The sequence below is a fragment of the Ixodes scapularis genome, unplaced genomic scaffold (genome assembly GCF_016920785.2).
Source record: "Ixodes scapularis isolate PalLabHiFi unplaced genomic scaffold, ASM1692078v2 PGA_scaffold3__209_contigs__length_174095766, whole genome shotgun sequence".
NCBI classification, from domain to species: Eukaryota; Metazoa; Arthropoda; class Arachnida; order Ixodida; family Ixodidae; genus Ixodes; species Ixodes scapularis.
The window spans coordinates 117827300-117854326 of record NW_024609868.1 but is presented as its reverse complement, the minus strand read 5'-3'; the positions used below and the strand labels follow the sequence as shown (position 1 = coordinate 117854326).

Sequence of the window (27027 nt, the reverse complement as noted above, 5' to 3'; positions counted from 1 at the left end):
ATTCGCCCGGCAGTATGCATGGGATCGACATCCAAATTTCGGTTGTTAACTTTTATTTGCCAGTCTTTGGCAAGAAAATAATATAATGTTATTCCTCGGTGGCTTAAAAAGCTAACGAATTAAGTTTCTCCACAAACGAACGCAAACTTTGAGTCAGGCGAAAAAGATATAAGCCCGCAGCAGACGACGCGTAGCCTCGACAGTGCTCCGCGCCGACAGCGTTGCGTCAAAAACCTTCCACAGCCCAGTAAGGAAAAATGGCAGCTTGCAGAGGACATAAAATGAACATACACGCGCGCACTTGCTGGAACGTCTTGTTTTGGTTTCGTTTCACTAATACCGACAGGTGGATGTCCCACTGTCGCCCTCATCTGTTGATCCCAAAAGTGGCTCAGTCTCGATTTCAACGAATAATCCTCGAAATCGCAACACTAGTCAATGCTGATAATATATATATATATATATATATATATATATATATATATATATATATATATATATATATATATATATATATATATATATTCACGGTGCCATTTTACTTTGTTTTTTTATAAAGAATTACTCGAGAACTGTTCTTGTTTTTTCATACTTTATTTGTGTTTATTACCATGTTATTTTTTGCTCTATAGTATTTCTTCGAAAAATGGTTTAATAGTAATGGCAAAGGATGCCAAAACACAAATTTCGTAGAATCTACTGATTTTTGTGCAAATCTACAGACTTTTGGAGATTAATCTGCTGACTTTTTTTTTCTTCGTCTGGCAACATTGTAAATGAGTTGCGACCCAGCCACCGTCGTCGTCGGACGTCCGTCTCTCTCCGTCCGGGGCTCCCGCGCCCGGCCCCGCCGGCGCCCGCCGTTCACCTCTTCGGCATGTAAGACCCCTCGTTTACGCAGGCCCACGCGGGCCCTGCTCTTCTTTATTTTTACGGGTGTCCGAGTTTTTCATCAATACAACATTTTTGGCGACGAGGAATTTACTACATTTTTGGCGACGAGCATGGGATAAATTTTTTTTTCTCCGCATTTCGAACCCCCGCCGTACCCCGCGTCTAGACGGGACGTGCATTTTTTTTAACAAGGAACGGCGCCTTTTTCCGCCTTTTTCAAGATGGCGGCTGCGCAGGGGTCCCTATCATTTCGTCGAAACTCGTTTCGTGGAATTACGTTTCGTGGACAACTTTTCGTGGACACACGTTTCATGGACACACGTTTCGTCGACACTGTGACATTTCGTCGACAATCGTTTCGTCGACAGCACCACCGTAAAACGTTTCGTCGACAAACTTTTTTTTTTGCTGTTCCGAAAGGAATGCCGGAAACTTAAGGTACAAGCGCTTGTAAGAGATGACAAAGACGATGCCTAGCGCAGTTGCTCTCCAAGGTGAGCAACTGCGCTATCCTCTCGCTCTCATCTGTGCCAGATGGAATAAGTAAGAGCGTGCAGGACTTCGCGCGCGGCCTATTCAGATATTTGCAAGTTCCGATGCCCGCTTATGGAACCGAAAGTTACTGGAAAAAAAAAAAAAAAAAAAAACGGTGGAGAAACGTATGCGTAGGCGCAAAACAGAACTTCGTTCCAATGGTGGGTTGCGGAAAAGGGCCTAAACACTGACTTTTTTTCTTTATATTGGTTATTTTTAAACAAAAATACAACTTGCAGCTTTTTATTGCAACATTACAACCCTAATATTTCACTTGAAATTGAACATGTTCATTACCCTCAATTAGTCAAAAGGAAAAGTGATGCGGTGTTCTACTGGCTACTGCGGCTTATACGCGAAAAAACTGTTTAGTCGCACTCGTTTCATCGTCATTTATTTTTAAGGGCCGTTTAAAAAGGACATTACATAATAAGGTGGCTGTCAACAATGTCAAATAAAAATAAATAACAAAAACACGAAAACCAGTAACACTCGCACTACCGCGAGCACGCTGCCCGCGAGTAAACCTAAAAAAAGCTACATTACAATGCAAAAACAGAAAAACACGAGAATTGGTAACATATAAATAAAACATTACGTCAAGTTTAGTCTTATTACACGAAGTAAACCATAGTTGATATCAAATGTGCAACTTAATGTATTATATAGCTTCTCTCGAGCGGCCGCCACATCCAAGGCCTCGGAGGCGGTAGATACCACTAGACGAGATCTGTCGGCAGCAGCCGACTGGTCCTCACACGCAACATTCAATTGTTCTTTTATCGATGCCAGCAGACAGATACCTGGGGTAAGTTCGTGGCCCAGCTCTTTGCATAAAGGAGCGGCTTCCAAATCTCATGTTCTTTGGTCACATATTGGTTTATGTGCATGCAAAATTTTATTACAGACATAACATATGCAGAACTATAGTGTTATTTAATATCCAGAAGCTAAATATGCTAAAGTCTAAAAATCGTATGCGGTCTGGTAAGTACAGTGCGTTAAATACCCGGTGTTTTGAGGAGAAAACAACCGTGTTTTATCGCCGTAAAGTAAACTACGCGTAGCCGAATGCTCAGTTTCTTTCAAAGTTTATTGCTTGCGGCTAAGCTCAGATGCCAATTCGCTTAAAAACCGATTTTATGCCATTTTCAACGGTTGAAAGGCTGTGTGCACCGCAAACAGGCCTCGTTTTTTCATTCAATTTTTTTTAAGAGCTTCAGTGTTTTGACGTGTGGGCTGTCTATGCTATGTTCAGGTGGCTCTTGAGGATTCTACCAAAAGACGCGACGCGCGGAAAGATACACTTGCTCAGGAAACGATCCTGCCACTTTTTTCAAAACAGTCGGAGTGCCGGCGGCCAGCCCGCGAAGGGTTGCATTCGATGACGTACAGACACCTCGATCACGTATGCTGCCGAAAGCGTAGCCCTCAAGGGCAGCGCACCATGTCGAATGTTTTAAGAATCTAATTTGAGAAAGGAGAGTGGTCGAGAACAAAACTTCCCGGCTTTGACAACGCTTCCCCAAAGGTTCGGGCAAAGACAAGAGCGAAACCATACTAATCGTAAGTTCCGAAATCAGTGCGATCGGTGCGCCCCCCCCCCCCCCCCCCAAAAAAAAAAAAAAAAAAAAAAGAAAAAAAAAATTTGAAAGAAACAATTGTCGGGGTGAGGCAAGATGGCTGCGCACTGGTTCGCCATACTTGGCCCAGTCGGCCATCTTTCATCCATCCATCCATCCAACACAAGGCCGCGCGCCGCGCAGGCGCAGAGGTCGCGAGGAGGTGCAGCCAGGTGCAGCTGGCGGAGCCAGGAGCTGGGAGAGCGAGCTGTCGACGAAACGTCGCAACATCTGTCGATGAAACGAGCGGGTGCTTGTTTCCACGAAATGATCTGTCGATGAAACATCGCAGTGTCGACGAAACGATTTGTCCATGAAACGTCGTTCGACGAACTGATTGCCACCGGCTGCGCAGGGTCGCGTTCCCGCCGAATTTCTCCCCACGCCCGGCGAACCGTCAATGCCGTGGCAGACTTGGAAGCGCGGCTTCCTCAACTACCTCGAGGCGATCGACGCCGAGGATTTTCCGCCGAAACGCAAGAGGGCGATTTTATTTTCATTTCTCGGCGATGAAGGCAATCGCGTCGTTGATGCGTTCAACCTAGAGGGTCCAGCCGTCAACGCGGCACAAGATGAGTTTCAGGTGTTATTGTCCGCTTTGGACACCCACTTCGCTTCCGCTCAAAATGTCGTAGTTGAGCGTAGAAAGTTCGCCATGAGGTTCCAGGGTCCAGAAGAGACCGTCCTCGAGTATCTTGGGGCGCTTAGACGCCTAGCATCGTTCTGCGACTACGGAGAGTCGTTGGAGAGCCGCGTCGCAGAAATGTTTATTTCGGGAATCCGTAACGCGGAAGTCCAAGATCGTTTAATCAGAGAGTCCGACGGAACTAAGGCACCTAGCCTCGAGCGTGCTGTCCAGTTAGCGCAGCAGTTCGAGCGGGCTTCTCGTGATTGCGATCACTTCCGACGCTTGTCGTTAGACGCAAGTCCGAACACGCCGCACGTGGTCGATCGGATCCAAGATGGACGCGGTCGCGACCGGAATGGTCAACATGGCGGGCAGTCACCCCGCCACCGCGGGTCTTCTTCCCCGCGGCGTGAGCGTCTTCCTCCTTCCCCTTCCCCGTCAACACGCGAGCCATCTCGCTCCTGTCGTCCGAGGCGCGAGCCTCCCCCTCCTTCGTCGGGACGCGAGCTACGCGAGCGGCCCTTTCCTCCTTTCCCGCCGCGTCGAGAGCGCGACCGCCGGCAATCGCGAGCTCCCTCCCGACCGTTCTTCCGTGCGCGCCCACGCGATCCTCCCCCCGGGGCGCGTCGTGTCGTTCGCGACGACGGTTGTTTTTTCTGTGGCAGACGAAGCCACCCCCGAGATGAGTGCCCAGCATCGGGAGCCACATGTTTCTCGTATGGCCGTGAGGGACATTTTGCAAATGTGTGTCGAAGCCGACCGAGGCACGACCGGGATCATCGACAACTGGCCCTTCCTTCTGGCCGGCGGGTCTCTGCCCGCGACTACTACGAGCATCGGCAAGCAAGGCCTGGTCCTACAAGGATTCAAGGCATCACCTTCCCGGACTACGAGCTCCCGGCAACAATCTACACCGTCGCGCCGCCCGATGATTTTCCGGAGCGGTGCCGTTTCTGTGGTGGCCCCTGCCACCCGAGGAAGCTTTGTCCGGCCGCACACCGTCGCTGCTTCTCCTGCCAGAAGCAAGGTCATCTAGACCGTGTCTGCGAGAGTCGACCCCGGTGGCCACGACTCGACCGTGGGGGGCCTAGCAACCCTCCCACCGTGTTCGCGTCCGACCACCGGAGGCATCGAGAGATGCGTCACTTTTCGGCGCCCCGAGCGCCATGGTCCCGGCCCCGGGGAGGTACCTTGCCCCCGGAGCCCCCAGTTCCTGCTGCAGCCCCGCCTGCAGTTCTTCTTGCTGCAGCCCCGCCTGCAGCCCGGCCGGCTCCCCCAGAGCCGCCTGTGCCTGTCCTTGGTCCGGCCAGCCCGGACACCACCAATCCAGATCCTGTGGGTCAACGTCCTGACCCTGGCCTGAGTCCTGAGGCCCCCCCTTCCCCTCCTGAGGGTCCTGTTCCAGCTAGGAGTCCCCCTCCCGTTCCCGAGGGTCCTGCTGAGGTGCAACCAGTGCCAGTGCAACCACCTGTGAGTGGGTGTTCGGTACCCATCACAACGCAGCCCAAGCCGTTCCCCAGACCGGAGCCACCAGAGCCCCAGGGTCCAGACGCCTCCGCGCAAGAGTGTCGTCGGCGGCTGCCAGACGTCCTGAAGGACTATTTTATTAACTCTTTTGGACTGGGTTCAAGATATTTGTGAACATTCAGTGAATTTTTTTTTTTCTTATCCAGCTTACTGCTCCAGCGCAGCCTTTTCCAGTGTGTGCTTTCCGCAAATCTTTTGCGACGTGCTTTTCCTTTTCATTAATTTCACATTTTCCAGTGTCTTGACATGGAAATGTCTTTAATTTCAGTACATTTCCATACTTCCCAACTGCCCTGCAGTTTGGCGTCAGTTTTCGGAAAAAAAAAGAGTCTATTCAATTTTCTTTCCTAAGAGAGGGAAGGATAGGTAGTTATTTTTTTTAAGGAAAGGAAAGTGTAGTATTTCAATTTTTTCATTTAAGTAGTTCTCGCCACACTAACCAGATGGCGCCACCGTTACACCATTGTCCGTGTTATCAGGGTTGCGTCCCCGTGGCGCTCAACCCCCACGTTGTTGACCGTTAAATAAATGAGTTGCGACCCAGCCACCGTCGTCGTCGGACGTCCGTCTCTCTCCGTCCGGGGCTCCCGCGCCCGGCCCCGCCGGCGCCCGCCGTTCACCTCTTCGGCATGTAAGACCCCTCGTTTACGCAGGCCCACGCGGGCCCTGCTCTTCTTTATTTTCACGGGTGACCGATTTTAATTACTACATTTTTGGCGACGAGATTTTAAATACAACACTTACTGTAAGAAAGGTTGAACCCAAGCCCACTCTTCTCTAGTCTATCCTCCAATCCTCTCAGATACAACATAAACAGCAAAGGCGATAACGGGCACCCCTGCCTAAGGCCTCGTCTTATCTCTATTTTCCCTGTCGCCTTTCCTTCCCATGTTATAATCACCTTGTTATCTTTGTAAATGTTCCTTAATAGTGCTGTTAGTCCTTCATCTAGGTTTAAGTTCTCCATTATGTCCCACAGGTTTCTTTGGTTCACATTGTCATAGGCACCCTTGATATCCAGAAATGCCAGCCAGAGCTGTCTGTTTTCTTTTTGCGCTATTTCTATACACTGTGTTAGAGAAAATAAATTGTCCTCCAACCTTCTTTGTTTTCGAAACCCGTTCTGTAATTCACCCAGTATGCCCTCGCAATCTACCCATTCCTCCAGTCTGTTCTTTATAATCTGCATTACCAACCTGTAAATAACCGGTGTCACGGTTATAGGACGATAATTCCTAATATCAGTTCCTAATTCCTAATATGCAAAAAGCGCAACATAGCACCCCTGGCGTCGCTGGGACGCTAATTTCCTCCGGCTATGGGATGGGCGCTTGCAGCTTGGTCGGCTGCCGCAATTGGACTGGTTTTCTGTTCAGCGGGGGTTACTTTTCACCGGTAAGCCCTTGGCGTATTAAACACACATAGTTTTACGATAACAGGAATCGATCAAGGATTCTCTCAGATTTCCGACGGTCATCGAACTGCGGAAATGATGGATTTCGGCCGTTGGTTGCGGCGGTGGCTGGAGCCTAGCTTTATTTAGTGACTCTACTGGACCCCACCGAACTGTAGCATGGTGTGCTCCGTGCAATCTCCCAACCTCGAGTCAAGTTGAGCTGGTTAAATTTGTCAGGACAGCAATAAAACGTCCCAGCGGACGACCTGCATAGCGGCCGCAACAAAAAGAAAAAACAACGTATTATACCGTGATATAACATGAGAGCGGTGAGAGCGCAGCTATCAAATTTGCAGGCGGGCGTGATAATCATCACTGTAAAAGAGTCATGGATAGCGCAAGTATGACCCAGCCACGATCAACTCTATTTTACTTAGGACCACTCCAGCCGCGAGTGCCACAGTGCCCGCTCTGGTCGCGCCCTGCTTTGCACTCGTCCCGCTGTCCTCGGCTGTTGTATGATCTTTGGATGCCCTTTACATGCACCGCGGTCTGTTCCGCGTTTCCCTTCATTTTATCAAATCGCGTGTTGCTTTAATACTCTTAAAGCACGAGCATCTTCAGACCACGGCACTTATTGCAAACATCGTGTGTTAGGGCAGCGGCGTAGACTTTCCATTTTCCCGGGGGGGGGGGGGGGGGGGCTGCGCTTTAACTTTTTGTCAGAACTGGAAATTGAAGCTAACGAAATGCACGCTGTTATTCAATTTCCCATGCATTTTGTCAATAAAGGGTGCGGGCTTCCTCTAACTCCGATTCCCACAAACCCTGTCTCCGGATGAATATGACACTGCAATACTTCGCTCTCGGCAAAAGGGTTTATTCACTCACTCATTGCCTTGGGGGGTTTCGGGATCGGGGGACGGTCATCAGCGAGGCCGGGGGAGAGTCCGCTGCCACAGCAGCTTCTCTGAGTCCCAGCGGTGGTCGTCCCCACCGCGTCATGGGGACGTCGTCGTCCAGGGTCGCTGTCCGGTCCGCTCGTCGAGTCCGCCGCTCGACGTAGTGCCCGCACTCCCTGCGCCAGCGTCCGGCGCCGTCCGAGCTCGCCTCCATGACCGGTCCCTTGTGTAGTCGGCAGCCCAAGCCCTCTTCCTTTGTCTCCGTTCCCCTCTTAAGACCTTCCCAAGTCCTTGTCCCGCCGACCGTCCAATCGGGAACCTGCTGCGAGCCGATACTCCGACGTCAGCGCTGGGTGAGGGGGCGCTTGCCCCGTTCCTCCCGGAGAGCTCGGACGTTCCGCGACAGGACGGCGACAGGAAACGGGAAGGTCACGGGGAACGAAGGAGCGCCCGACAGTAAGGCGGCAGGGAGCGGCAAGGTCACGGAGAGCGGAGGAGCCAGGGAGAGGGTCCCCACACCTCCCCTCCCTCAAGGCTCGGACCCCGGGGGGCTTGAGGTTGCGTGGTCCCCAGGACCCTTGGCAGGGAGCTCGCTCGGCTGAATGTCACCGATGAAGACGAGCACCCTCGATGATGATGATGGCATCAAACCAAGCAGGTCAGCGGTGAACGTCCATTCACTGGGAAGCTCATGACCGACGGAGCACGGTCCACGAACTGGTCCGGAGCACCACAGCTCACAACACGGACGGGCACTCAGGCACACGCTACACGCCGGCTATTAAAATTTGCTTCCGTCCCTAATGTAACAGACAGCGAATCGCGCAAAAGCGAATAGCGGCACGCTATATCAGACAGCGAGACGAAACCAAAATCTTTCGATCGTTGGACATGTTATGAAATAAAAACAAACTCTTAATTTCAATACTAACGGGCAGGCAATCATCAAGAACGTCACGCTACACGTTCAAGAGATACTTAAGAGGAAATCTATTCCTGAACTAAAAAGAGTGAGCACTCATTGTATACTCAAATCGTACATACACCCACTATACAACATTTGCTCCTATCAAACTCAACCGCATTCTTTTAAAACAGAAAACAATCTACCAGAGCGTCAGAACCGCACACCTCTGACAACAATATTAGTCTCCAACACACTCGCGAAGAACGCACAAAACCTCAAAAACTAAGAATAACCTTCCGTAAAACAGAAACGGTCACAAATCCAGCCCCGTTCGCGAGGTGCGACTCGAAAAAACACGCTGGCAACAGTAGCAATTGCCCAAGACCACTCGGCGTTCGCGACACCCGAGCTACAAACACGCTACAGCCAAGCTACGTAGCACGCCTTTAACAGAAGGGGTAATCACCTTACTGAGAGGCCGTCGTTCCGTGGTACCGGCCACTTACACCAGTACAAAGGGAACAGTACCTGGATCGTGCGAACAGCAGATCTCATTGGACAGCCTATTTACACGGCTATGTCCGTAACGTCTGGGCATGTACCAGACGTTACCGCTTCACCGCTCGGAGGTGACCACCCAACAGGAGCGACGAGCGCGTAACGGCGGTCCGCACCGAACCCCGCACGGGCTCGACAACCGCGATAAGCGCATCGACGCACGTTAGAGTTCTCCCCCGGCCAAACCTCGACACCGCATAACTAAAAAGTCTTCCAGCTGATAAAAAGGCCGGCCGGGATCGAGCAATGAAGGTACGCCGTCAACGCGTCTCGCGACTCTTCAACGTTCTCGAGTCGAGCAACGTGTCCACATACAAACGCAGTAGGTTACGCACAAAGCTCGCCCCCAGCCAAGTCACCACGCCCGCATGACTGAAAAGTCTCCTTGCGACTGTGAGGACAGGCCGGGTTCGAACAATGTAAGTATCCCACACGCGCACCTCTCAACTTCCGCGCAACGAGCGCGATACCGAAATGCCAAATAATCTAACCGGCCAGTCTTGGAGATGGACGAGCTAATAAACTATATTTGCTCTGCATAAACAGTTTCCGCAGCGTCGAAGTGTCTACAGCATTTACCGCCGCATTCCAACACCCGCTACCCATTCATGCAAAGGCTGCAGTTAGTACAGCGACGGGCTGACCCAACGCACAACAGTTATAGGCCGCCGACGGCCATGCCGCTGCCATAATTTCTAGGCTTCCCGGGCACGTACCCGCCGACGTGAACCGTACGTTTTCCCGGGCCAACCGCGCATCTGTACAGGATAAAACTATGAACCCCTCGTCACATCCTCGCAAGACCGCCACTCCCCTCGTGCAGGTTTTGACTGCACGAGCCCAGCTCTATTCCCACCTAGCTGTCTCCTCTGCCCTAAATTTATAATTTCACTCTAATCCAGGTCTCTGCACGACGCTCTCTACACCCTCGCGTCCCAACGCGAACCCAACCACGGCCGAGAGCCGTACTGTATCCGGCGGCAGCGCAAAGCGCGCGCTTGCCACCGCTCCTCCGGAGACGGAGAAAACGAAATGAAAGAGTAACTCCCGCCGCAAGGCTCAACCCTCGATATGGCGGTGTGAGGATCCGGAACCAACTGTGCGCACAATTAAACGGAATCAACCTCACGACTCTACAACCAGATACGCACGGGTCATGCCCATCGCGTCAGACTGGACTCCACGGAGCATTACACACGCACAGCCACTGATAAAGTGAAAAAGGAAACTCTGTGGTTTGCGGTATTCCGATGTCCACGCACCGGACATCGCGTACCCGGCACGATTTAGTGGGCTCGGCCCCTAAATGTAGCCTCTGGCCACAAGGTACTCGTTCAAAGCGATCTTGGTTGGAACCACAAGAGCGCATCTGTACCTTAAAACGCTGTCAACTAACGACGCTCAAAACCGCGCCGACAGCTCAAGCAAGGCCAAATGGGAGCTAGCATGCGATCAAACCGAAACGCTAGGCTCCTCCCGGACAAAATGCAATGCGGGAATAATTTCCAAACACAGTCCATGCAACCGCCATCCGCAATGGGAGCGTTCTCCACCCAAAGCGATGCCTCTTTAATGCGTCCGATCCGTAACAAGCGTTACAAACCATTGCATCGATACGCGAACAAAGGCGGTTAGGCGCGTCACATCCCCCGAAGCGTGAGCCGGCATCTTTCCCAGCGGACGCGGACGGCCGGAGGCGTAGGTGGGGGGACGCCCGACGCTACAGGCCTCGAGGGGTGCGGTAATTTCGACGCACAGAGCGCTCTTGCTCAGCAGGATCAACCTGCCAGCGTCCAACGGTGCGCTGAACAGTGAATACGCGAGGCGCTTCTCGTAACGGGGGATAAGTAAATTCCTGACAGGCTGGGCAAAAGGGTTAATCCCTTAAAACAGCGGTCAAAATCCGCGCCTCCTAGTCAGACAGGCGATAATGTCAGGGCCTCCGTGCGGCGCTCCCGCAACGAAACTTCGTGCGGCGCTCCCGCGACAAAGATGACCCCCAAAAAGAGCGCGAAACAGTGCCCCAATTCAACCGGAAACAGGTTAGGAATCGGAATGCCTGCCTGATCAAAAATCAGGCCCCACGTTGCGGCGCCAGTTTATGCGGGCTTCTTCTAACTCCGATTCCCACAAACCCTGTCTCCGGATGAATATGACACTGCAATACTTCGCTCTCGGCAAAAGGGTTTATTCACTCACTCATTGCCTTGGGGGGTTTCGGGATCGGGGGACGGTCATCAGCGAGGCCGGGGGAGAGTCCGCTGCCACAGCAGCTTCTCTGAGTCCCAGCGGTGGTCGTCCCCACCGCGTCATGGGGACGTCGTCGTCCAGGGTCGCTGTCCGGTCCGCTCGTCGAGTCCGCCGCTCGACGTAGTGCCCGCACTCCCTGCGCCAGCGTCCGGCGCCGTCCGAGCTCGCCTCCATGACCGGTCCCTTGTGTAGTCGGCAGCCCAAGCCCTCTTCCTTTGTCTCCGTTCCCCTCTTAAGACCTTCCCAAGTCCTTGTCCCGCCGACCGTCCAATCGGGAACCTGCTGCGAGCCGATCCTCCGACGTCAGCGCTGGGTGAGGGGGCGCTTGCCCCGTTCCTCCCGGAGAGCTCGGACGTTCCGCGACAGGACGGCGACAGGAAACGGGAAGGTCACGGGGAACGAAGGAGCGCCCGACAGTACGGCGGCAGGGAGCGGCAAGGTCACGGAGAGCGGAGGAGCCAGGGAGAGGGTCCCCACAAGGGAACGTGGGCGTTATTTTGTTTAGATGCCACTACTAGAAGCTCGTTACATGGCACGTAAACAGCGTCTCGGTAAGGATCACGGCCCGGGCCCAGGGGGGGGGGGGGCTTTGCCACCCCCTTGGATCTCACCAGAGGGGCACGAGCTCCGATGCCCCCCCCCCCCCCCCCCCCCCCCCCCCGTACTCTACGCCTATGTATTGGGAAGAAAAGTGAGGGGGATTGGTGGCCAAGTGGGCTAGCGCACACCAGCTCGGAGCACGTGGAGCGAAAGCTCGCGCTGCAGAACCCAGGAATCCTGGGCTCAATCCCCACCCCTGCCCGCTTCGATCTGGATGAGCATCGTACAGCGCGTGCGGTCGTGTATCAGACCTACAGCGTGGTGCACGTTAAAGGGATGCTAAACCGAAATCTGGATTCCCCAAAGCACGCGGCCAAAAGCGTGCAACGGTATGCTACAAACACCAAAACATCACTCATACAGCGATATCTCGAACGGATGACCGTATTTTTTTAAAAAAAAAAGAGGCGCATTTTGCAGGAATGTTGACGTCATGTTTCTCCGACAAGGAGAGGGAACGGCCTGCGTCTTCTCCACCTTGCGGCCTTGAGGGAGCGAAGCGAAGAGAGGAGGAAACTAGGTATCGTGGCGGTTCACGCACCTCGTCGGCCTGGTTCAATCTCGACTTTTTTTTCCAAAAATACAGCCGTCCATATGAGATATCACCTTACTAGTAGTGTTGTAGGGATTGTAGCGTCCCGCCTACATCTCCAGCATTGTTTTTTTGAAATCCAAATTTCGGTTCACCATCCCTTTAAAGACCCCAGGCTATCAGTTGTACCGCACTGGCTAAATTGCTCATCTACCGCTGAGACACCAGACGCCCACTGAGGCAGACTAACTTCCGGCTGTATAAACATACACACAACAATTTGGAGAAAAGTGAACCGAGGTTTCCTTACTTTCAAAATAATATACGCGGGGCGGAAGACTCGTTTTCCCGTTGGGAGCAGACGACAGTATTTCAGAACTTGTCGCCATATAATCCAAAGGTCATAAGCAATTTTCTTACATTTTTCACGAGGAAATGGCGGCCAACAGAGTCCACATACGCATAGGTGTGAGGCGTCTGCTACCAAGAACGCGCTCGAATTATCATAGTTGAGAATGTCAAAAGATCGAGGTACACCTAGGCATTCCTTATGAGTTGTGAATGCGCGCAAGCATGCAAGCCGCTCGTCCACTCCCCTTTTTGTCTGCTGCGTACTTTTTGTCGCCGGTCGGCGCGTGTGCTCCCCTGGTGGCCTTGGACGCTCCGCGCTGATGGACACGCAGCGCCATGGGGGGAGCGGTCGTGGAAACTGACAAGCGCAGCCGCCAATGGGAGCCCCGTCGACGCGCGCCAGCCGATGGAATCGAAGGAAACTATCTGCCGTTTTCGCGCTTCAGACTGATGACGTCAGCTCGCTCCACGAGACAGTTAATGCTTTCGCATTAAAAATGGTTTATAAGGTGAAAATCAGATAACAGGTAGTTCAGAGACCTCTGGTTTCAACCGTTAGTGCGTAGTTTATTTTTACGGTGAAGACTTAAAGGGACACTAAGAGGGTATTTATGCTCGCCAAAGATTTTATTTGTACCTGACATATGAGAGCCCAACCACCCAGAAAACAATTCGCGGCTCGAAATTTGTTTAATTTTTCGCCTGGAAACCACCGATTCAGAACTGGCAGGGATGCGCAAGATACATGCAAATATGTATCGAAATACAAATACAAAGTACTCGGTCAAAAATGTATTTAATTACAAATCTAAATACATTTCCAGAAAAGCATTTAAGTACAAGAAACAAATACAACCAACTGTATTTGGTCTTTTTCAAATACTTTTCCAAATACATTCCTCAAAATTTGCATCAGCGACTTCAGGACACCTGCAACGGGTTTCTGGGTATCTCATTTTAATTTTGCTTCGCACACTCGGGGGTTAGTGTGCGAGACTCCAGTAACGTAATAGAAATATAATCACACACACAAAAAAAGAAGTAATCAGCTTGGACGCAATAGGTAAAAAAAGTACAGAGCTTCAAGCAGCTTTTTTTGTCCATTAGATTTTGGTATAGACCAACAAAGAACCGAGACGACCAAGACGCGCAGCGCTAGCTGGAGAATTTTTCATTGTTGCAACTCGCACCATTTACAAAAATCTGGACGACCCGCGCATTTAGAATGTTCCAGGCGAAAATATGGACGGAAATCAGGCTGGAAAGCATCCCAAGTTGTCACAGGCACTTATTTAGCCAGTCTGCCTGTGAACGTCGATTTCATCACTATTCTTGCCCTGGACTAGCACCGTAATCACAAAGTCGCTAAACGCTTGTGCTTGATTGAGAGACACTGCATTCGGTGCAGAAAGTAGTTTTCTTCCTGCTCTGGACAGTGCCTTTATAATAAAGCCGGAGGAAAAAAAAAAAAAAAAGCCCCATGGCCGAATAAAGGATGGAGGCTATATCTTACAACCTCATGTATAAAAACAAGAATTGTAATTAAAAGGTTAAAACAGCGCAAAAAACGACGGACAGGGTAAAGAAGGACACAGACAGAGCGCTGACTCGCAACTAAATTTTTATTGAACCCAACGGTGCAATATGTACGCACAATTGCTGTGTCTGTGTCCTTCTTTACCCTGTCCGTCGTTTTTTGCGCTATTTTAACCTTTTAAGTATGTCATACCAACTCGCCCAGGCTTCAACTTTAGCGAGAATTGTAACTTTGGTAATAATATTTATTTAACGTAGTAGAGGCAGGTGCCGCGGGCGCCCGGCGTGCCCGGGCGCCCGCGATGAGCGAGACGCGAACTGCCGCAGGACTGGTGTATGAAGTGGTGTTGAGTTTCTTGGTTTGTCGTTGCCGTTGGCGTTGAGATGAAGAAAGAGCAGCTTTGGACACCTCTTCGGATGAGCAAAATGAGTCGTGACAATAAATTTGAAGGATGTATTTTCGCCCACCAAATTGTATTTCATTACAATTGTATTTGAAATACCCATGTTTTAGTATTTAAATACACACGTCAAATACATTACCCAATTTGTAATTAAATACAAATGCAAAATACACAAAGTATTTGAAATACGTATTTCAAATACTTGTATTTGAAATATTGCCCATCCCTGAGAACTGGTCGGTTTGAGTCGCGCTCACTCTCTTCTTTATGGTCCCGTGCCGTTTTCTATGGTTTAGACACAACCACCAAATATAGTCAAAGACGTGGGCCATCGAAGGCGCACACACAATGTTAAAAATAGTAAAGAATTATGACTCCCATTTTTTCGTGGCTTCTAAAAAACTGCAAATACGTTAACAAAAAAAAAAAGTTGCACAGTTGCGTTTTTTTTTTTTCACTTTCTTAAAAATATAGGTGACGCTCTACGGCCCTAGCAAAATATTGATTGGGTTGTCTTCTGACACTATAATAAATCGCCTGGCAAAAAGTCATACTTTTTTTTTTTTGGGGGGGGGGGGGGGTGTTCCTGGTTGGTTTCTTACCTGCGTCTGCCTTTCGTCAGATTCGTCATGAATCTGGAGAAAGCTGCAAAGTTTGCATTAAGTGTACACCTCAGAAGTTGGCGGTCATGCTGTACCGCTGTAATCAATAATTAATAATTAGTAATCAATCAACTGCATTCACAGCCAAACTTACACAACACATCACGAGACTGAGTGAAACGACTCGCAGGAATAGAACGGCACATCGCCCACAAACCAACGGCCTCGCAGAGTGCCTGTACAAAATCATCGCTAATATGATATGCATGTAAGACAAGACGTGGGACGAGATTCTTACTTACGTGACGTTCGCGTACAATACGGCGCCACAGAAAACATTGGGTCTCACGCCGTTTCGACTAGTTTACGGCAGTGAGGCTACAAGTACGCTCCGTGCCATGCTGCCTCATTCTCCGAACATGTCGGAGAAAGGGGGAGACGTCTTCGTACGACGTGCAGGAGAAGCACGTCTACTGACAAAAGTGCGCATTGGCCAACAGAAGCTCGTGGATGCCCGGGTCGCCACAACCCATGGGCGTACAAACCCGGGGGGGGGGGTGGGGGGGGGGGGGGGGGGCAAAAGAGGCGCTTGCCCTTCCCCCCCGCCCTTCTGAAACAGCCGCCACTGGGCAGGGCAAGCACTAGCCGGCGGCGCCACAGGGATACCTAGGGTTTGCCCCCTCGCTCAAAACCAAGTTGGTACGCCACTGGTAAAACCTGCGCCGCCGGAACGTCCGATTCCAACCGGGTGATCAGGTGTGGGTCTGTACCCATATGAGCCTCCAGCACTAAAGTTTTGTGAGATGGGTGGCGCCGTACTACGGCGACTTCTGGAACCGTTAGGACGGTAGGGATCCGGCCAAGCGTTGCTGGCGGTGCTGCGATCATAGTTTCTTTCTATTGGGCAGGAGATCGAACTATGGGACCGTTCGGCTGGGCCAGGGGGCGCGCTGGAGCGATACCAGTGGCGCCGCGCCGTGGCCCGAATTCGCCCTACTTAGCCGTACGCTCGTCCCATCGCGCTGCCAGTTGCAATGGCGGGCGCCGGGTTGAAGCTTTCTGTCCGTTAGAAAACCGCGATCATTTTTTAGGGAGGCGGACCTCCGCAAAGAAAGGTTGCCTGTGTGTCAGGTCTCCGGGGTGGAGCAAATAATCCAGGCATAGGAATATTTGCCGTTTGCGAAGTGTATCTTGCAAGTGCAAGACAGCGTACTGTAACATCCGCCTTGAGATAAATACTCTTTTTCTTTATGGTTTCGCTAGCTCTTCAAAGTCAGGGTTATTCGGACAAGGATGAGGATGTAATATTCTTTAAATTGTATTTTCGCGCACAGCTGCGCTGTCGCATACACACCTTGAACTCAGGTCACTTCTCGGAGTTACCGGCTGATGGAAGCATGCCTCGCCAGTTCTAATTCATCCGAATGAAGTTAATGACGAGGCACGTACAGCCTGATCGCAACACTGGGTCAAGTTCTAATAAAAAAACCGAAGCGGTACGTCAATAAGGCCTCGGCTTTTATTTTGAGTGGGTCCAACAAGATATATATATATATATATATATATATATATATATATATATATATATATATATATATATATATATATATATATATATATATATATATATATATATATATTACTATACGCCGCAACACCTTGCTGTGTTTGCGCGTATCTGTCGCTGCCGTCAAAGCGGTAGAATTGCAATTCATCCACGCGCGTCAGTAACCCACTTTTAATTTTATTAGTGAAGAGAGCGATCTCCAACCGACTTGCATTTGTGTTGTAAAGCGTCCCCTTTTTTAAACTTATTTTATGTGACCTCAAAATGATAATTTTGAACAGTGTTCCGGTGCACAACAAATAAAAAATTTTGCGTCACTGTTTGCTTTGTTAGCTGTTTAGGTACAATTAAACTTGATATATCTTGAGTCTGTGTGCCAGGAGAGCATCGTCAATATTCCTTCACTCTCTCTCTCTCTCTCTCTCTGCAAGAAAAAATTACTTAATTTTAAATTTCCGCCCTGAATGTTTAGTTATTGGCCCCTGTGACGTGCACTGTCCTCGTCCTTTTTATGCAGCTTTCAATTTACACATCTAACATTGCCAACACACTCTTATTGGTTGACCGAAGAATGTCCGGGTTTGGTGTTATAGAGTTACTTTGAAAGTTATTATGCCTGTTATAGGTTAACTACATCTTTTTAATAATATAGATAAAGAACTGGAGTACGGCCGTCAGTGTAAATCTCTTTTAGACTATGCGCTCAAGTCAGTGCTCAATACGGGCTATGATTATCTGCCTCCCCTCATATCTTTCGCTGCTTACTCGCCTTCTCTTGTAAGCATCGGGGAACAAAATTGGTAGAAATTACTGTGAGAGCGCAGGCGAGCCGGCGTGTATATTAACAATTTGGATGAATTGCCCGAGACTGCGGCGAAAAATCTAAATATATTAACCATGTATGAGAGCGCAGGCGAGCCGGCGTGTATATTAACAATTTGGATGAATTGCCCGAGACTGCGGCGAAAAATCTAAATATATTAACCATGTATGAGAGATGCCTCTTTCTGTCCACGGTTGATGTTTCCAGTTTTCTCGACCCAGTCTCCACTATGTATCAAAATGAAAAATTGGCTAGTAAGCAAAGTGAGTTGGGTTCTCAAATTTAAACTTGTTTAATGAAGAGTAACTGCATAATCGGGTTTATTTTGTCGACTCCCACGGGGAACCATCCTAGCTATTATATTAGGAACATCTAACATCGCCAACACGCTCAAATTCGTCGACCCAGGGAGATTCTCGTGTATAATTTTGTAACGCCCTTAGGAAGTAATTATGCCTGTTGTGGGCTAACTACATCATTTTAATATTATATAGAAAAAATAAAATACAACCATCAATTTCTTTTTAATTATGCGTTCAAGTCAGTACGCAATAGGGGCTAGGATTACCTGCCTAATTTTTCCCCAAGTCTGTTGCCGCTTACCCGCTCTCTCGTTATCATCGGGGAACAAAATTGGCGGGTAAGCAAAGTGAGCTTGATTCTCGAATTTAAAGTCTTTAAAAAAAAAAAAAAATATAGTAACTGCGTATTCGGGTTTCGTTTGTAGACAGCCACGGGGAACCATCGTAGCTATTACATTAGGCACTTATCGTAGAACGTCAGTGTCGGATTGCGGGCCCCACGGGCGCCAACTCATACCGCCCCCAAGCAACGCAAAACCCCCGCATGCTCTCGCGTGTGACCTACGAAAACTCCTTATTAATGTGACAAGCAAGCGTAGCTGCATTGCTGAATCACGCGACAAAATAGAGAAACAATAATTAAACCTGTCCTCCGCACAGCTGGCGATTCATGCTTCTGGCGATCTTTCTTGAATCACCTCCCAGGAACTAAACAAAACTTTTCGGGAGGTTGATACCTTTCTGTTTAATACGATGCTGTGACATTTGGGTGCCTTTTGCATTCGGTACGTTACTTTACGAAGCGCGAGGCCAGCACGACAAGCGCACCAGCCTCCTGCGTCGTCTGCTCCTCGTACTTCTAACAAGTATCGGCGCGCCTCGCCAGGGGGAGGAGTGGCGCTGCGTATGCGCAGCGAAACTTCAGCCGCACAGCCCTATAGGGGGCGCTCTAACCCCTATGTTGTTTCCACCCTCGGTGTTTACTCAACACAAGGCCTGCGCACATGCTAACAGGCCTTATGGGCATGGTCATGTCATCTTCTACAATAGAGCGCAGGGCACAGTTTAATGTGAAAAATATTAACAACCGACGAAGCGACGTTAAGTGCCGGATCTATCCTCGGAAAATGCGAGCTTGACCCACTTCGGCTTTTGTGCGGAGCTGGGACCTTGCATGCTGCATTGTTGATGCAGGCCAGAGTGGAAACAAAAGAGCCCCTCCTCCCCCTCACCGGAGAACACAAACTCCAGCCGAACGCTGACGCCGCGTTCGGTTTTGTCGGCCGAGCGCTGAATCATTGTATTTGTTGTCCCCATCCGTGTAGTTCTAAAGTTAACCGCTTGGGGCGTCACGGTCGCTCCTCTTCCCCAATAGTTTGCCGCCTTCGAAACTACATTGGAAATGCCTCCCAGTCACGTTTGCTGTATATCGTTATAGTCAGTTACAGGTTAAAAAGGTAGCGGCAAATGCCCCTCAAAGGGAATCAGATATCCTTCCGCCACCTTTGCATCCAATAGCGTCCCACCGTTTCCGTGACGTCGCGGACAACGCGCGAGGAGGGTCTTGCCTTCCTGTACATATTTGCTTTATCTTTCGACTTTGACTTAGCGTTGTGGAAGCTACGAGAGGGACATTAGAGTTCTCCCCCACCGACGGAAACAAATACGACTTTCAGGGATTAGCTTCCCCCCCGATGGATACAAAGGCTGCTTTCAGGGGCTCGGTTCCCTCTTCGATGAATACAAAGGTCGCTTTCTTAAAAAGTGGGATCGGAGACAAGTGGGAATCCATTGAAGCGGAACAAGGAGCGTTTCCAGTGAACTCTTCTTTCGACTGCGGAGAGATTTGAAACGGGCGCATCACACTTGTGGGAGGAGCTTCTCCTACCTTCTTGACTTGTAACCGACTATAGATACCACAACACTGCAGCCCGGTGAACACACGAGGCAGGAGGACACTTAGGTAAAAGAGCGTGTGTGTCGCCGCGGTTCTTCGGATCAAGTGAGTTTCTTTCAATAGAATTTGTGTTTATGATAATATATTTGCACTTAACGCAGAAATGTTTTATTGTACTTCTATTTTAATAGCTATCTGGTCATAGAACTCGCAGCATGCAGGCATTTCACATCCCATGGTATACATAAGGAGAGCAGCGTGCTTCGTTATAAAACACGATGTCTACTGGCTCATGAACCTCTATCGAGAGGCTGTAATCTACCAAATTAGTTGAGGTCCTTCCGATCAAAATAATGTTATCTATTACTGGTACTCCAGCTACAGAGCATGAGCGTGCATACAACATGGATAAAGCAAACCAGTAGGCTTTCGTCGAGAACGTGCATTAACATTTCGGTCGCGCACCAGTCACCTAGCTGTGTTTGGAGATTTGTGTTTGTCCTTTGTCCCTCTTGTTCCCCTTCTCCAGGGTTTATTTTCGTAATTCTTGTCCAGCTTACTTGCACCTTTGCATTTAATTTCATTATTATTCAAACTGGTCCGTTGCTTTTCTATCATTTATGAAGCTACCGGTCGAAATACATTTTGATTCGCCGATCACTGGGCCCCTGGAAGATATCCCAGTTGGTCGGGTGACTGATTGCTCTTCTTACGCTTTTTTATTTGTCAATAACCTTTACATGTGATTCACACCTATTTTTGCCTTGAGGCTCACGGTGATGTACCTTGCGATTAACATGTATCAAGGCGTTTGCGTCCCAATATATTGCTCGACAACCGGTCAGTTGAACACCCCACGCATTACCAAAGGGCAGCAGCTAGCCTCAGCCACTTTAGAGCATTTCTAGTAAATTGTTGATTTTTCAAGTTGATTGTTTTGTGTGGACCTTTAAAATCAATTTTACTTGCACAAAACATCAATGCATCTGTATAAATGGAGTGCGAACATGTCAAAGTAGAAGTCGGCTGCCGTTTTTCCAAAGGCGGACCCACATGTATATACATCTTGAACGCTGTGCGTACGAGTTCATTAGATTCGTTTGGGGTGGCACTCAGTTGGTCGAACGACGTTTTAGCGAACTCTGACTTTTCGGAAAGGCACTTTGGCGAATGGTCGGCCGCCGCGAAGCGGAGTGGTCGGGTGTGCCACGTGGGTTAACATTTTTGTAGCGTGAGCTACACTGGCCGAGGTTGAGCAGTTTCGCGTGGCTGTCAAAGAGCCGTGCTGCGCAAGCGCGAAGAGCAGTGACGTCACACGGCGCACAACTGGCGCGGGAGCCGCCGCCGCCGCGCGCGCTACGCCGGTCTGCGCATGCGCGAGGAGCAATGACGTCACACAGCGCGCAGCTGGCGCACCGGAGCCGCCGCCGCCGCGCGCTCAGCCGCCACCGTGCGCGCCTCGCCGGTCTGCGTATTGCAGAGGAGTGCCATTATAGCCGCGGCAGGCGCACTGGCGCAGCCGCGTGCCCAGCTGTGCGCCTCCGTTGCGCAGTATAGCCAAGTCTGACGCTGCACAAAAGCCGCTTGATAGCGCCTCTCATTTTGTGCGCATAAGCTCACGCTACGCATATCTTGGCATAGCCGAGCTAAGCCACGGCAATTTTTGTAATGAGCCGCGCCGCAGACTGCCGCCGCGAAGCAGCATGAACGCAGCGCGGGGGTTGGGTAAACGCGCGCCCCCTTATTCGCTAAAACGTCGATTCGGCTCAAGTGGCGCTATTCGCTAAAACGTCATTCGCTCATGTGATATGGATAATGGACCCCATCTGAATAATTGCATACGTCGATCATGCCTCATCAACAGCGACGGCACAAAGACTACCGACCTACGGACCCGGGTACCTTTGTTGGTGCGGATCGTGGATTAGTTTGGAAGTCCAGCTGTGCGGTGCGGATCGTGGATTAACTGATCCCCAACACCGGGATCAGATGATTAGCCATCAGCTCCCTAGAGTGTTCAACTATTTTTTGACACTAGGCATTTGCATTGGTATGTGTTCCACGGACAGCGGATTATCGCTACTTGTTTCGTTACATGAAACATAGCGAGTAGACTGCGTGTAAAAAATATGTTTTACCTTTGTTATTTCAATAAAGTGCTGCTACAGCTGCTGCTGTTGGGGAGGAAGGGGCTTTGTCAAGCAGTTTTTCTACTGCTTTTTTCCCCCTCTTCCTTCTCCTTTTGTACGAAGATTAACAAATAAACGTGAAACATGAAACTTGAAGTGTTACGGAGTTGCCACTCCGGAGTTTGAATGATTCCGGAATCATTCCGCACTATCGCGACCCTGGAATAGAATGGGAATCGAATGGCAGCAGTGCTGGGAGGAATGGAATGGAAATGGAATTGGATACCTTATGCCCGAATGAAGTGGGAATGGAATGGGCTCGGTTCTTGTGCGAGCTGTTTCGATTTTTATCTCTGGCCTACGGGCTGATGGCGCAGTTTGCTAGTGCATGGTAAGTGGCCCTTGAAACAGCTTCATTTCAGTGGAGGTGACTGACGGCTCATGCGATAGGCTTACGCTCCTTCGAGGATGAAAATGGTGCGCCAACTCAGTCACGAGTGAAGTAACCAAAACTGAAAAGTTGTAGACGGACAACTCCAAGGTGTCGTTCCTGGCGCCGCGAGACGCGATAAAGCGGCTGTCGCGTCTCGCGACAGCCGCTTTGTCCAGCTTTCAACCAGTCTTGTGCTCGTTCGTTGAAAGAGGGAATGGATTACAATTACAAATTATCGAGCCTCAAATGTAATCGATTACCGTTCCAAATTACTTTCGCTGAAAAGTAACGGATTACTTTACTCGCACGTTACAAATTACTTTCACGTTACCTTTTCCGTACGCTTATCCAGAAAACAATAGAAACAATTTTGATATTTTTCAGAAATGCTCTGCAACACTACTTTTATTTCCTCATACGCCCGTATTATGGTAGTCCTTGTAAAAATAAAATATTGTATTTAATATAAATAGTGTAGGTGCACTCCGTTCGCCTGCACACTTAAAATTTTTACACCCTTATTCGTGTAAATGGCTCGTCCTCTGGCTAACGCCTTTATTCGTGTAAGGGTGTTAGCCGCCGGAGGTGGTGAAAATCGTGTTAACTGCTAACACCCTAAAAACAATATGGCGGCCAGTATGCGACAGGGCGATACGAGCCTGGCGAGCCGTACGCGGCTTCTCGCCGGAGCAAGAGCATACGGCTCGCACGCTCGTTTGGTGTCATCTGTAGGCGCAAAAAACTTTCCAAAAATCTCTATGTCCAAGCGCCAACACCGCAAATAATACGAGTAAGGCCGAAACCGCTGGAGACTGAACAGCCGAGACTGTCGCCGAAGTCTCGCTCGGCCTGCTCAATGCCGGTCGCATTATCATCGCGTCAGAAGCGCTTGTAAAGAAGGGATAGCTTTACAAAACACTGACAGGCTGGCTTTATTGAACAAAACGCCCACTTGCCGTGGACAAGTTGACAACGAATCGCTCAGACACCCTCTGTCGACAGCGGCTAGGAGGTATCGCACTCGCGCTCCGTGTGGCTCTCGATTAACTATTGCCTGTGCTCACCTCTGTTACGTGCGTTATCCACTCATGAACGTTTGTGCGTGAACAGCGGCATTCAGAACCTAGAATACGCGCTGGGGAAGCCGCCTAACCTCCTTTTGTTGCAATCAGGCAGCATAACACGGCCAACACGGCGACACAGCTGCCAGCGGAACCGAACAACTCGGAGCGATCAACACGACGGATGGACTAATGGCATCCAGCCCTCTAATAGTTATAGATCACCAACCGCCACACTTTTCAAATTGGGCGGCGACAACCCCCATCTAGCGACGAAAACAAAAAGTGATAAACATTTGAAAAAAGAAAACAGCAGTTTTTTCGCTGCCCACCGCGCGGTTACATTCACTCACGACCTCGACAACACACAACACTGTACAGTACATACACACGCGCATACAAGCACTGAGCAACTGCACAACACACACCACAAATAGTACATACAACCTACTAATACAAACCGACAACTGCCCCGAGCGGTATATATGCCCTCCTATTTCGCGCATCGGTTAGCCCAGTGACCACGCTAGTCTTAATCAAGATATGAAAAGATTAGGCCAATTTTATTTTTCAATAATATTTTTTCTGCATTTGTCTTAGGTAGGTACACATATCCCTTAATAACTTCTTACAGCATAATGTATTATAATGATACGCGCCTAACTTCTAGTAACTCAACGTGAGTGACGAGAAAAAAAAAAATCGCGTGAATTCTGTCTGGCAACCACACTCGCGGCGTGGTTGCTATGGCGACGCTGTCGGTACGCGCGCCGGCAGCCGTCCAGCTGGTTCGACCGTTCGGCTGGTTCGGCTACGGCCGAGTGCGCGAGTCCACGGTGAACGCCGCGAACGCAATCGAGAAAACAAAGCGTCGACTACTGAAGCTGTACGTAATCGAGTTTCCGCCCGTTCGCTACCGAATTCTTCGTAGTCTTCTTCCGCCCGTTCGAAAGGGAACAGCCTACCAGTACGATTACCGCCGTGGCTTCAGTGGCTTCATCTTCGGAGGGAAGCAAAACGCGGGTGCATCAGGCAGCGCAACGTGGCGCGGTCCACGCACAAAGTCGGTAAGTAAACAAAACACTCAATGCCGTTCCATTTTTTTTTTTTTTTTTTTTTTTTTTTTTTTTTACGGGGGCGCGCGGTGTTTCTGGGCGGCTCAAGGTATGGGAAAGCAACCGGAAAAATCGGCGCCTGATCGACCATGGGGTGAAAATTTCAAGGCGTATCGTACGCAAACGACAGCGTTTGCCAGCGGAAGACTCGGTCGTCCGTGGCGAACGCATTTTTAGTATTTTTAAGGATGTTCTAGCTGCAAAAGAAAGGAGCGCCTTAAAATTACACAAGGTAAAATACACTGCTGAGGAAACGACGCCCCTTTGCGTGCAGGCGCCGATTTTTCCGGCAGAGTTTAGCGCGCTGTGAAATGCAGTGTGCATTTAGGGAGAGTTTTGGCATAATATAATGTTGCTCATTGGAAATAAAAAAAGAAATGCTGGCATCATATATTTACACACTCTTAGTCATTTTTGGAATCTTAAGTACCCTTTTTGTGGCAGGTATTGGACGCCAGCACATTTTACGTAGGAACGAAGAGTGGAATCCGGCCAATTCCCTTCCACATTAAAGGGGCCCTGCAATGACTTTTTGCCTGGTTTTAATTTGCACCGAACCCGAGCGCAATGAACGTAGTAACCTAATGAAACTTTTCTTTTCTCAAATTTAGCTTTATTTTAAAAGTTATAGGCGAATTAGAATTACAAAAACAAGCAAAAAATAACCTCCTTCATGACGTCTTAGGTCCTGGCTTGAGTGGCCGTGAACTAGAGGAGGGGTAGTGAGCTCATCGAGCGTTCACGGTTGCCGCACTCCGGGTCGACGGCTCGAGAGGGCGCCACTAAAGCATGTGTTGGATAGGCTCTATGAAGCGGGCGGCCGGGGCGGCTCGCACTGCATTTGCTGCGCGATTAAAGACTATTTCGGCATAACACTTCATTGGCCACAAACGACAGCAAACACGGGGTAAAGATCAGTTCAGAACGGGAGCCACTTCGCGCTGCCATGCCTCCAAATGGCCAGATCGATAGCAGGGCCCGCGCCGAAGGCCTTCGGAACGCTCGGAACCGGTCGGATCGTCGAGCCGGTATACGACCGCAGCGCCGCCGTGTACATCCGGGACTTTTCTGCGCTGGCCCGTCGTCGTAGCCTCATCCCACTAGTTCTTTCTAGTGTGCGCCGTTTTTTCCGCCGCTTGGTGGCGGGTATGTCGACGGGTCTTTTCTTGTTTCCATACTTTATAAACTGTATTTGTTTCTTTTCTGATCTAAAATACTGAACAAAAACTTCTTTCATAAATATTTGAAACAGTTCGCGCCACTTATATTTTGTATTTCGACTACGAAAAAACTTTTAGCGGCTCTGACCAGTAGTAAGCCTAGGACCAAAGACGTCACATTTTGCGCGCTTTCGGTACCGCGGGTCGCCCTCGTCGGTGGAGGTGGTTTCCGCATCGTTCGGTTAAAATATGACGCACTGATATTTAGTTACTCTCTCTGTGCCCGCTGGCTTGCCCGAACCCCAAGAGACGTGGAAACCGCAAAAAAGGTAGACGCTTAAATATGATTGCAGGGCCCCTTTAACATCAAATGAGTGCTGTGAAAGCAAAGAAGAAAGTGAGGGTGAAACAGTTCCTGCAGTAGTAAGTGCCAGAAACAAGAAAAGTGCCCCGAAGTGGAAAATATACTCCCTTGAAAAGGATCCAAAAGAAATAGAGGTTATCAGGTATACCGCCGAGCGTCACAGACCTGGACACTCCATTTCAGTTTTTTAAATGCCCATGCCCTGATGAGCTGTTTACAGCGATATTTGAGGGGACCATCCTGTATTGAACTCAATGCCACCATGAACACCATTTTCGGGTTCTGGTCACACCTCCACGCAGGATGTCCTGCTTCAGATCAAGGAGGATATCCTTGACAGAATCTCCTGTACGACAACGCGGGCGGTCCTGGCCCTGGATATAAAGGGCGCCTTTGACAACGTCAGTCACACGCTGGTGTTCGAGAACTTGGCCTCAACTGGGTGCGGGCCCCGGATGTATGATTATGTGCGGGACTTCCTGAGCAACTGGATGGCCACCATCGGAATCGAGTCCATCCGCACAAGCACCATCCCGATACCGAGCAAGGGCAACCGGCAAGGCTCGGTCCTGTCACCCACCTTGTTACCTGGCGATGTGCAAGCCGCCTCCTCTACTGGAACGGATTCCCCGGATGAAGCATACACTCTATGCCACTCTATGTGGACGACCTGACGATTTGGGCTACGTCGGGATCGGACAGCGGGAGGCAAGACTTCCTCGAAGAAGTCATTGAGACGGTGCAGAACTACCTCGAGGCCGGCAACCTCCAGCGCGCCCCCGATAAGTCTCAGCTGTTGCTCCTCCGTGCGGGCAAGCCAATTCCCGAAGAAGAAGAAGGCGGACATCCGCCTCACGTTAAAGGATGGTACCCCCGTGCCGGTGGTGAAGCGGGTTCGGATACTGGGGCCTTCACCTCCAGCGGGACGGCGAA

At 49.9% G+C, this 27027-nt stretch overlaps 1 protein-coding gene across 4 annotated transcripts; it reads left to right on the top strand.

The window, feature by feature from the left end:
- Window positions 1–784: 784 nt before the first annotated feature.
- Window positions 785–5752, top strand: LOC115325095 (extensin). Of its 4 annotated transcripts, none has more exons than XM_042292605.1 (4): window positions 785–1132; window positions 3408–4810; window positions 4910–5052; window positions 5092–5752. In XM_042292605.1, the coding sequence occupies exons 1-4, from the start codon at window positions 1116–1118 to the stop codon at window positions 5317–5319; spliced, it is 1791 nt and encodes a 596-aa protein (XP_042148539.1). In that variant the 5' UTR covers window positions 785–1115; the 3' UTR covers window positions 5320–5752. The 4 variants fall into 4 exon arrangements, with proteins under 4 accessions (XP_042148539.1, XP_042148540.1, XP_042148541.1 ...); XM_042292606.1 differs by having other exon boundaries at window positions 4910–5110; window positions 5165–5752; XM_042292607.1 differs by having other exon boundaries at window positions 4910–5121; window positions 5182–5752.
- The last annotated feature ends 21275 nt before the right edge of the window (window positions 5753–27027 follow it).

What these genes read in the sequence shown, in the direction of transcription:
- LOC115325095 (XM_042292604.1), top strand. An exon ending in GTCCGACCACCGGAGGCATC is followed by an intron (nt 4,811 to 4,909) that starts GAGAGATGCGTC and finishes CAGCCCCGCCTG; the next exon opens with CAGTTCTTCTTGCTGCAGCC.